Source organism: Brachycentrus maculatus, unplaced genomic scaffold (assembly GCF_059751285.1).
Source record: "Brachycentrus maculatus isolate JH-2025_06_01 unplaced genomic scaffold, ASM5975128v1 h1tg000459l, whole genome shotgun sequence".
Taxonomy (NCBI): Eukaryota; Metazoa; Arthropoda; class Insecta; order Trichoptera; family Brachycentridae; genus Brachycentrus; species Brachycentrus maculatus.
In genome coordinates this window covers 799,679-812,669 of record NW_028281206.1, presented here as the reverse complement: position 1 = coordinate 812,669, position 12,991 = coordinate 799,679, and the positions used below count along the sequence as shown (strand labels likewise).

Sequence of the window (12,991 nt, the reverse complement as noted above, 5' to 3'; positions counted from 1 at the left end):
TTTGATGAGATGTCAAAAAAATGTTACATTTTATTTTGCTTTGAAAATAATTATGAATTTTAAAAAAAGCATCTCAGTAGGTACCTACTTTCTCACGCATGAGATTTACCTACTTTATTTTTAATTGCAATTAAACATTTGATGGCAAATAGGATACAGTTAAATATATTAAAATTACGGCATTTTATTTTTTAAATTACAAAGTGATTTTACATTTAAACTAGCATAATATTTAACATCTACATACAAAGAAGAAGCCATGACTTTTCACTTTTGACCACATATTTCAACTCAACAAATAAGCAAGCGTCCGCAGTAGAATTTGTATCTGTTTGAATCTTCACCCTTTAAGGTTTAAGGTTGTTTCTAAAGGTGACATTGTCAATCAAGATCCTATTTTCTAATGAAAAATCAACAGAATTATTAAGTTGGAAAAATCTCCCAATGAACCTGTGCTCATTTGAGTAAATATATTTGCATCTATGTACTCGAGCTTTTATGGTAAGATGAGGGCAGATTGGTACACACTAAATAAAACAAAAATTATTTAAAAAAATATCTTCTTTAATTGTGTTTAATTTTTTTTATTTTTCATTTTATTTAAAATATACAATTGGAAAATAACAAATACAATAACGATACATGAAACTGTTTTATTAAAAAATTTATACAAAAGATAAAACACTCCTTCAAACAAGTATCATAACAGGGGACATACAACCAGATACTCTATGAGCAAGTCGGTCACAATTACGTCAAATTACCGTCTCGTTTTACTTCAAAACTTTATTGCACACAATATCAATATTACGTTTGTCAAAGTTCAGTTTTGCAGGATATAATATGAAAGTTTTTTTTTTAAATTCAGTAGACCAACAAACAGCAGTTTCTAAATTTAAAAAAATATGAAAATAGCCTATGGTTAAATCAATAGAAATTGTCGTAAAAGGAAAAATATCAAAATCGCTAGAGACGACCCTCAAGAAAAGTGACAACTATAGAGGGCATGGAAATACGACTATCGCATATTTTTGTATATCTTGGACGGACTAAGCGATGAATCAAGAGGCACTAAGTTGGGAAAACTTCCCAACTACTGACCTCACTCAAAAGAAGGCAAGTTGAGTAGCTGGGACACATCTTAAGGCACAACCTGTACCAACTTTACCAGGAAATAATGATGGAGGTGAAGAGGCATAGCCAGATAAAGAACTCTTGGCTCCGGACATAAAGGAGTGGTATGCTATTCTACATACTGAGGGTCTCTGTGGGAATGTTTAAGATATTCCAGTATGGCCGCCAATGCTTAATAATTGTAGACCCACAAGAACAAGATAAAAAAAATTGTATGAAAGTACTTAGTATTTTCAAACAATCTTCATCTTTATTGTTACCATTTCTATGGATTGTACCATAGACTACTTTTAATATTATTCAAATTTAAATCTAGATCACAAAGTAAAAAGATCACTATGTTTGTTAGCAATACCTTCATATAACTGAATCAGAATTCACTACAGATAACAAACCAAAATGTTATAAGAAATATATCAAAGTATAAACACCTGACAATTTCTCATAAAATCAAGCAAACATACAAACAAATATGATGATTATTATTTTCGCTCATCTGGAAGACTTCATTTTCTAGATATAAGCCCACCAATGTACACAAAATGTTATTTATACAATAAATTATATGTGATAACAGAAAAGTTTTTTTTAATTGACTGATTTTTAGATGCAAGCAAATGTGTTTATTTTTAAAGAAATTAGTATAAACCAAATAAAAATGTAAAAAAATTACCTATTTTTACAATTGATTTATTTCCTGACAGGATTGTTAAAGAAAATAATAAATTTCTAAAGTTCAAATATGTTTTTTAATTTTTGAATACTTTAATTTAATAAAATTAATGCATGTAACTACATAGCATTTTGTCGCAATCGGAATATAATTTTGATGTACAATTTTTTTTTCTGTGTGTTATGACTAACATTATTTCATCTAATATATATATAGTTTAACCATCATTTACTCATGGGACATCATTATGATACCTTTTTGACTAAATTTTACTATCATTAATTAATGTTTTACTTAGTTAATATGTACGACTATTTCTTAAAATCGTCACGTGTCACAGTAGATTTAAAAAAATAGTGGTATTTACTAAGTAAAACATTAATTAAAAATGTGTAGTTTTTACCAAAAAGTGACAGCAGAATCAATCAATAAATTTTACTAACTGAAAATCCACGTCATGATATATACAGCACACCCAAACACTTTAACGTAACAGTCATGTCATGACTGCCATAGCAGTCAAATTCATGTCTTTTATTTTGAAAAAGATAGCTATAACTGTCAACAAAGCAACACTCGTTACAAAAGACGGTTACAACCATTTCAAACTCAAGCAATAATATTGTGTTTATATAAATATCAAAAATGTTCCAGTATGTGAGTTATTTTCAATGATTTTTCAAAGGATATCATAATACGTACCCATTTATGTAACTCGTGTTCATATATGTAACGTGAATATATTAATAAATAACTGTCAGTTATGGCGATGTTGCCGAATAATCAAAATGTGTTATTGCAACTATTATATGAAAAAAATCACATTTTATTCATCTTTACATATAAACTTGTGCAATAATAAAAAAATATATTGGCATAAAGTATCTAAAGGTCTCAATTTATTCTAATACAATTTTCAGATAGAATTTGTCAAATTGCATAAAAAAATACTAAACATTGAAAGTTTTTACTATGTGAAATCCATTACTGTTATTTTTTATTATGTTTTTTCCTTCTTTCATTTTAAGCATTTTGTTTTTCAAACAAAAACTCGTTTATTCAGTGACCAAAAATAAATAAAAAATCTGTTCCAGAAGTGTTAGTTAAACAGTTTGTAAAATATAAACAAAATGGGTTTAAGGCGGTTCAACTTTAGGTATCTGTGATGTCAACAACCAACTCAGCAATGCTATTCAGAGGCATGGAACCCAATCCGTCTAGCTTTTTCACATAAAATACTTCACAATGTTTGTCCACAACTTTTCTGTCATGGCTATGAATTATTTTTGGCATTATTCCAAATAAAAATGTGAAAGTCATAAAATACATGATACGAAAAAAATCAGCTATCAGAAATCGACATTTGGTGCTGCAAGTAGAATAAATTAGTTTCAACTATTATCTGCACTATGGTAGTTTTTTTCAAAAATATTTTTGGTCAATCAAAAATTAGCATTTTTTTGTCTATGCTTTTTGAAACAATAAATAAATTTTAAAAATATATATAGGGTAAACAGGTGTATTGTTGCCATTCCCAGTTATTGGCACTACTGATTTCATATGTAAATATTATCTGATATCAAACACAAACTAATATTTTAATTACCCTATTTTTGTCATGAAAATATTGACTATACACTAAGACCTCACTATGCGTCGTAGATACGTTCCAAAATATCGCAACACAAATTGAAACAATGCAAAGTGAATTGCTATTTTCCATTGGAAATCATATAAACATCAAAGATAGCGAAAATGAGTCTTAATTCAATAACAATGCAACTTTGAAAAAACGCAAAGTGAAACGACGCAAAGCAAGGTCTGAGTGTATTGAAAAAATTTCTGCAAGTTGAACCAACAAACCCACGCTCTTTTTTAAGTGGATTTTCTCATTTTTTAGTGTATTTTTCTTCTTGACTGTGCAATACATTTTTCATTAATTTAATGCACATTTTTAGCTGTGTACATATATATTTTACCGCATGTCTGTGCTAAATAAAAAATATTAAATTATAATGCAGCGGAACCTGGATGTAAGAGAAACCTCTGAGAGCTGACTTCAGATCCCGCCATTTCACCCCTCTGTAAATGAAAGCATGGATAAAAGAGGGACCTCTTTATAAGAGAAAAATGTCACAGTCTCTCGGGCTTTCTTATATCTAGGTTCGACTGTGTGTTCACAAATAATCGTACTTTAAAATGTTAATCATTTTACCAGTGAGCCAATAACTAGCATAAGTAGTAATCTTTCTATTTAATTTTTAAATCTTGCAAAGTTGAACATGAACATTAATTAATGTAATAAAAAATTCATTATATGATGAATATTTTAGCGGTAAACCGAAATCGACTGAGCTAATCTGCACAGATGGCCAATGACTGTCCTCTTTACCCTATTCTTTTTTTTTTCAACTTGCCGAAACATAATGTACGGATATAAAAGCGATTGTAATGTTTTTTTTTTCATTTTTTTTCACATAAATAAAACATCTAGTTCTCAAGAAAAAACAATCTTTGAATACAAACTCTACTGACTTTGTACAGTTTATTATACCTCTAAATGGAAGAAAAATAAATAACTATTCGGTTTGAGGTTCGCCGCTGCATAAAAATATAAAATTTCTTTAGTTACCTAAAATTACATTATATTTACACATTTTGAAGATGTCCCTACCAACCCTGAGCTCACAACCAACAATATTAACAAACTATACAACAATTTTGATGCATTGGAAGTTTATTTTCAACCTGTTTTTAGTGTCTGCAATACGATCAATGATATTATCAAAGTTTTACGCCTTTTTTGAGGGGATAGAATTATTAAATAGATATTATCAAAATTTTACACCATTTTTTGAGGGGAAAGAAATTTTAAATAGATATTGTCAAAATTTTACGCCTTTTTTTGAGAGGGTAGATATTTTAAACAGATATTGTGAAAGTTTACGTAATTTTTTGAGAGGAAGGAAATTTTAAAGGGATTTTATCAAAGTTTTATGCCATTTTTTGAGGGGATACAAAATTTAAAATAATACTTGTATCACAAGGCAGACTGAAGGTAAATTTGTCAAATTGTGTCTTTTTCTGGGACTCTTCCTCTAAATTTACTTTTTACAGGCACAAAATGAAGTAATTTGACAAATTATTTCATTATCTTTTTAAATGACATGCATTCTTATTGGTTACATTGAATGGTAAAAATAACAAATGTAATAATAACAGCATTTTGAGTGTGTCCAAATACTTGTTCACAAAATCTGGATTATCTCCAATTACAGGAGTTATTTTCATATTATTTTTTGACATCTCATCAAAGATGAAGAAGAATATGGAAGTCTGGGCATCTACGGGGCTTACGACCGTCATAGGCTGGTTTGAGTGATTACTTTACACACGTGTAACATTCACCAATTCTACCCATTATTGACAACCACACTACTCAAATTCTTGGAAGTTCTATATATATGAACCAATTTAGAAACCTTGTTCATGAATCACTAGAACTTCACTAGAGACATCTATTGGTGAGATGTAAAGAAGCTTTTTATTAAGCAGAAACTCTTATATTAGTATGTGAGATCCGAATCCTGGATTATAATCACACACATGAGAAACGCCAGAAAATACCATTTTCATTTTTATTATTTAAGCTTATAATTTGACCAGATAATTTATTTACAACATTTTGAGTGTGTCCAAATACTTGTTCACAAAATCACAGTTATTTTCATATTATTTTATAATGGGTAGAATTGGTGAATGTTACACGTGTGTAAAGTGATCACTCAAACCAGCCTATGACGGTCGTAAGCCCCGTAGATGCCCAGACTTCCATATTCTTCTTCATCTTTGATGAGATGTCAAAAAATAATATAATAATAACAGCGTTACTATCACTGTTATTACTATACCAAATGGTGTGTGGTACGAATGAAGAAAATACCTTCTGAAATCACAAAATTATTGAAAAAATAACTGATAAAATATTAATGTCTTGAAATAAATATTAGATTAAAAAAAATGGGTATAAGTGATATTTCTACCACAATATCGGAAGCAGAGACTAATGATCAGGTGAACAGTATACAGCATATACTACGTATATACAATATCTGTCAACATTAAACGTTTTTTATCAAAACCATCCTTCGTTATTGTTCTTTAATAGTTTATTTTTGTAAATAATCAATGGACTTATTTTTAACTAGAGCTTGTTCAAAAATATAACAACCAAGTTTTTAAATATTCAAAGATTCCTTTCGGTAACTTTTTACTGACTTTGGTAACTGATAATCATAGGTTACGTTCCTAAAAATTATCACTCATTCAGGCATTGTGAGTTGCGTTCACAAAGTACTTCATTATTTACTATATATTTATAAATGAAGCAGATAGCGGCGGAAACGTTGGATTAACACATACATTTTTGGAAATAAGAGTGTGAATCTTGAGCATAATATGAAATGATAAGTATATATTCCGATAGTTTAATACTAACATAATTTCACAATAATTTCCAAAATTTCCACAAATCCTACTAGACTTTTGCAAACTGACATAAGTATGTATTTATGCATGCTAAATTATAAAACTCGCGCTAATCAATTACGAATATCGCATCACTAAAAGCGAATACGACTTTTGTGAATCAAATGCAGCAATTGACGTATCGCTCACTCCTTTCAAGAACGTCATAAATCAAAATACTTGATTTTTCAGGAGAACGTTTTTAAAGTTTAAAAATATAACACGATGTGTTAAAAATAAATATCAAGCCACTTACTGAACTTTTTACTGTGCAACAGATCTTTTTAAGTAAAACCTGATGGTTTTTTCTCCATTTGATAAATATTTAGTTTATTTAAAAAAATAATTAAACAATACCTTTTCTTCAAAATGCAAAAACAACACTTTCTGCCCTGGAGTGGGTAAACATTAAGTTTAATATATGCCTCTTTTGCTGGGAAATAGTAGATTTTCTGGGCATTCCGAAAACATGCACAACTGAAAATTGACGAATTTTGATTTATGACGTTCTTGAAAGGAGTGAGCGGTATGTAAATTTACAAAAATCGCATTAGTCTTCGCGGGAAATGCTACAATCATAACAAATACCTACCAATTTATCCGCCTCTGTGGTGTAATGGTTAGCGTGTTTAGCCACCGTGCTGGCGGTCCCGGGTTCGATTCCCAGGGTAAAGGGTGAATATAAATATTAGTGATTTTACACTCAATATTTATTTAATATTGCCCTGGATTGGTCCCTGGGGCCCAGGAGTGATCACCTTGCCTTCATGTAAGTAACGATCGAGATAACACCGTGTCAATGCAGTGCCCTATGCACCATTGGGTGCGGATAAGGGTTGGATGATGATGATGGTGAATTTATGTGAGTCAAATCAGTCTCTCTGATAAATGAATGCGATATAATACATAATTGATTTTTCATATTTACAGAAATCATATTAGTCTTAGAGGTGAATGCGGAATTCGCAATTAATGCTTGAAATATACAAAATTCGCATACACATAGAAAACCGTTGATTCATGTTGAGTAATGAGTAAAAAATTGGTTTAAAAATGTTCAAATAATTTGAAATAAGGTTTGATGAATCGGTGTGAGCTCAGGATTGGTAGAAACACGTTCTATAATTTGTTTCTATGACTATCAATATAATATATATGTATAAGTCTCGCAGAACCCCAGCGGTGTTGCCACATTAGACGCGTGGAATAATAATTGTATCTGACTGTAACGTAGTACATAATTAGTTAACTTAGCGGCGACACTACCATTTCTTCTTGTGCTCGTCCATGGAAACGCCTCCCGGGCCGAGTGATACAATCATCAGCAGACCGCCAATCACGGATAACGTCTGGAAAAAACACAAACATATACTTGAAACATCAGAAAACATATATTTTTAAATCAACACAACCATATAGAGATAAAAACAAAACGACAAATAATTATGCCAAATTATTTATTGTAACTGCAGACAGTTGGTAGAATTTCATTAAAAAATTTTGGGTCATACTAACTAACTAACTAACCATCACGCCGCTTCCCCGCAGGGGTAGGCAGAGAGAATAGAGCGCCACACCACTCTGTCCTTGCAAACATTCTTCGCCTCTTCCACGTTCATGCATCTCCTCATACGTACCCGCCGATTGTTACGACTCCTAACCTGACCACTTTCAAGTATTTGGCATACCTGATCGTGCCATGTTTTTCTCAGTCTTCCTCTGCTTCTCTTCCCGCTAACATTCGCCTCATAAATTTGTTTTACCATTCTTTCCTCACTCATTCGTTCTACATGTCCAAACCATCTCAACACACCTTTCTTAATTTTATCAATAATGCTTATCTCAGCTTTGCATTCCTTCTTTATTTCACTATTCGCACATCTATCATACATCGTTTTGTCGCACATTCTTCTGAGAGATCGCATTTCGACTGCATTCAGTCTACTTTCATCCTTCTTTTGCCAACTCAATGTTTCACTTCCATACATTAGAGTTGAAACCAGGACTCCGTTGTGCACTGCCAGTTTAGCTTCCGCTGATAGGTTTTTAGGTTTTTATTTGCTATAACTAAATTTACTATAGTTAAATTATAAATTTTTATTTGCTATAACTAAATTTACTATAATTAAATTTAGAAACTTTTGGGTCATACATATATCCAAAATTAAACACGGTTATTGGATTGAATTTTACTTTTATTTACATATCGTAGTCGTACAGGAGAAAGTGACCAACTAATAAAACATAAAATGTTTAGGAGGGCCATTTAAGTCACTTTTGCTTGGCAAGAAAATAAAAATCAATGCAGTTAGTCATTTTTAACAAGTCAATATATTATACTGTCTAGTTCAAAATCACTTTGGGATTTTTTCAGGATAATATTAAAGCTAGTAAGATATCAAATAGTCAATGATCACGTTTTTGTAAACAAATGCACTTGGTCACTTTCTCCTGTATGACTACGATATATGAACCCATTTTGAAACAGTTTTCTTGAATCACTAGAACTTCACTAGAGACATCTATTGGTGAGATGAAAAGAAGCTTTTTATTGAGCAAAAACTTTTTTTTTAGTATTTGAGGGAAAAAAAATCATTAGTAATCACTGAATGATCCAATAAAAGACAGTTCTCACCTGGAAGAAGTCATATTTAAGGAAGTCCCGGAGGGGCTTGTAGCTGGGCACCGCCCACCAGGCGTTGTGGTACAAGTTGAGGATAGTCAGCATCGCCACGAGGATGAGTGCTGACAGTTTAGTCTTGTAGCCTATCGTGACCAGCACCATGAGGATGCTGCCCAGGAGATCTTGCACTATCTGGAATCGAGAATTAAACAATGCATTTCCATACAAAAGTACGATAAAACCTCGATATAATGAACACTGTATGTCTTCTCCTTTGGTCTTAATCCTGCGGATTGGTCTGTAGCAACAGATGAAATCTCTCCATTTTTAATTAATGTTTTACTTAGTAAATACCACTATTTCTTAAAATCTACTGTGACACGTGTTTCGATGCATTCCGCATCATTTTCAAACACCGTATGTATTGAAATGTATTGAAAATGATGCGATATGAAAATGATGCGGAATGCATCGAAACACGTGTCACAGTAGATTTTAAGAAATAGTGGTATTTACTAAGTAAAACATTAATTAAAAATGGATAGATTTTACCACAAAGTGACTGCCGAATCAATTAATGAAAGATGAAATCTCTTTCGCCATTCTCGCCTATTTTCAGAAGTCCTCTTCAGCTCCTCATACGGCGAGCAGCCCATGTCTTCGTATAAGGCGCTTAGGTATTCGCGGCGTGGGCGTCCTCTGGCGTTTATTCCCTCCACCGTCCCCTCTATTATTATACTGTATGTATTTAGATATAAACAAACAACACAAAACACCCTTACCCTTACCTTTTTACTCCCTTCCTCACACACACACACACACACACACACACACACACACACACACACACACACACACACACACACACACACACACACACACACACACACACACACACACACACACACACACACACACACACACACACACACACACACACACACACACACACACACACACACACACACACACACACACACACACACACACACACACACACACACACACACACACACACACACACACACACACACACACACACACACACACACACACACACACACACACACACACACACACACACACACACACACACACACACACACACACACACACACACACACACACACACACACACACACACACACACACACACACACACACACACACACACACACACACACACACACACACACACACACACACACACACACACACACACACACACACACACACACACACACACACACACACACACACACACACACACACACACACACACACACACACACACACACACACACACACACACACACACACACACACACACACACACACACACACACACACACACACACACACACACACACACACACACACACACACACACACACACACACACACACACACACACTCCCACTCTTCTTTATTTTATTTTTCATCTCTTGTTGTTTTTGATCGTTATAACATAACTGTGGAATTGTGTAATTGGCTTTATTTTTATTAGTGTAACTATTTTTTATTATATACTTTTACTAAATGTAAAGAAGCTGTACAATTCCCGAATAAATAAAAAAAATAAAAACAAACTATTTTTTGTTTTCGGACACGTCGTTAAGTGACGTTGCTGTTTAGTATCGACAAGCTTGTTTAGAAAAAGGTATCAAGTTTTGTAGTTTTTAGACAAAATTTGTGATTATCATGGGCGCTTAAAAATTGTTTACATGCGGCGTCACTTGAATTTAAGCATGTATAAAATATTAATAAGACTTTTTTTATATTAGATATTTTATCCATATATTTTGTCCGTTATATCCAGTGGCGGTACTTCCCTAGAAGCCCAAAAGCCCGGCTTGCCTAACAACTCCAAATAAAAATGACTACATAAATCTAGACCAAATCATTAAAAATACATAATTAATGTATGACTGTTTTTAAATTATCGCGCGCTTATATGATTATTAAACACTATGCATGCCATTATATGGTGATGGTTCTTATTGGTGATGGTTGATATCTGGGGAAGATATTTTATTATAGTGAACATTTTCTTTATTTCAAGGTGATACCTTACAAAAGTTACATGTATGCATATTTTTACAATGATTACAATACATTGTTTATATTTATAATACTTTCTGGGTGCTTACTATACTGGGAATGATATGAGGTGAATAAATTATAGGTACATCATGTATTCACGAATGTGAAAAATAATGGACTTGCCTTACTCGTAAACCCTAGGCACGCCACTGGTTATATCCGAAGTTCGTTAAATAGGGGTCAGTTTTATCGAGGTTTTACTGTACTATTGTAATAGATACAAATGAAAAAATGTAAGCTTGCATTTTAATTTAATAATACTAACAATGAAAAATATGTCGAATGGCAATCGACATGGGACCTACGAGGAAAAAATCCATTTCGAACGAGATTCCACATTGCATCAGTAAGGGTTAAAAGTGCATTGGATGGCTATGCGACTCTTATAGACCTGAGCCAGATGTATTTTATCATTGTTTTCTCCAAGAACAAAGAATGTATACAAAATCACAGTGAAATGGCCTTAAGGTAGTATTTTACATAAATGTTGGTTAGTAAATCATCTAAAATTATTATTATTTGACTACTTATTCGAATTTTGGTGAGAAAATTCGCTGGTGCAAGAAATCGTCACTAACAAGTCGAAACAAGACTAGCCGAACACCGCTCGGGTTGGTCAATAAAAACAGATACATAAATTTATTGGCTTCTTCTTGGTGTAGGCCTGTGGCCTGTTTTTCAGAGGGATTAGCCTCCTGCGATGTAGATTCCCAGCTGTCGATCCATCTCTTTGGCGGTCTGCCTCGGGGTTGGCCGTGCAGTGCATTGTGGGGGAATCTGGATGGTTACACTCTCCTCCTCACACGCGCATACCATTGTCTCCTTCGTTGCCTTACGACTGCCTAACGACATTCAATCTCGCATATTTCCTTTATCCTGGCGTTTCTCATTCAGGCAAATCGCTACCAAGAATTCGGAATATGATTTTCCCGAGCAGCACTCGGGCTCATCACTACAATGCAAACTTCTTGGGAACTGGATGAGGTAGTAAGTTACCTGAAGGAATGACATCTCGAAGCGCAGCAGCGTTATGAACATGAAGGCTAGCAGCACGCGGCCCGTCAGCTGCAGGTAGTTCTTGGGCTTGTTGTCCCCCAGCGAGGGCACGCCCGCGAACAGGCTGCGGCCCTCCACGCGCGACTCCGCCAGCACCAGCAGCAGCGCCCCGATCAGCGCCAGGTTCCGGAACAGGAACTGCACGTCCCACAGGATGCTGTACGCAATCGTCTGGAAACGCAGAGGCAAACTATTCACTAGTGTTCAGTAGCTTTTAAATGTAAATTTACAGTAAAATTGGGATACAATTTTATATTGTTTCATATTTTCAATAAATTTCACAACTTAGGTCAAATAAATTCTTAGAAAGAGCAGATCTGTCAGGAAGCCTAGATGCTTCTGTATCAGATCTAGGCATGCGGTGGGACAGCTTTCAATAATATTTACTAGTGTGGACGGATATTTTCTAGAGTTTCACATCTATGGGATTATAATCCAGGATTCTAATCTCACATACAAATTAAAGAGTTTCTGTTTAATAAAAATCTCCTTTCATCTCAACATATGGTAGATGTCTCTAGTGAAGTTCTAGAGAATTCAAGCACTAACTATGTTTCGAATTTGAGCAATATACAATGTATAGAAGTTCCAAGAATTTTAGTAGTGTGGTTGTCAATCACGGGTAGGATTGGTGAATGTTACACGTGTGTAAAGTGATCACTTATACCAGCCTATTTCAGTCATAATAGCCCCGTAAATGCCAGACTTCCATATTCTCCCTCATCTACGTTGATAGGTCAAAAATAATGTATTAATTTTTAGTTTAAGTTTTACTTAGTAACTATCCTTTTTGTTAGAATCTATTGTGACACGTGTTTCGATACATTCCGCATCATTTTTAATCGAGCAAAAAAAGATTTAATTTTACAATTAAG

The 12,991-nt window shown here is 33.5% G+C and overlaps 2 protein-coding genes across 3 annotated transcripts in view; both read right to left on the bottom strand.

The window, feature by feature from the left end:
* Positions 1–12,991, bottom strand: part of Uck (Uridine-cytidine kinase) — a 332,661-nt gene that overhangs the window by 255,992 nt on the left and 63,678 nt on the right. The window lies entirely within an intron of this gene.
* Surf4 (Surfeit locus protein 4) overlaps positions 636–12,991 on the bottom strand; it is a 30,314-nt gene continuing 17,958 nt past the window's right edge. For both annotated transcript variants that reach the window (XM_088271779.1, XM_088271780.1), the window contains exons 3-5: positions 12,057–12,287; positions 8,970–9,149; positions 636–7,683 (exon numbers count right to left, since the gene is read on the bottom strand). In XM_088271779.1, coding sequence (XP_088127905.1) covers positions 7,597–7,683; positions 8,970–9,149; positions 12,057–12,287 — 498 coding nt within the window. In that variant the 3' untranslated portion in view covers positions 636–7,596. The remainder of the gene's footprint in view (positions 7,684–8,969; positions 9,150–12,056; positions 12,288–12,991) is intronic.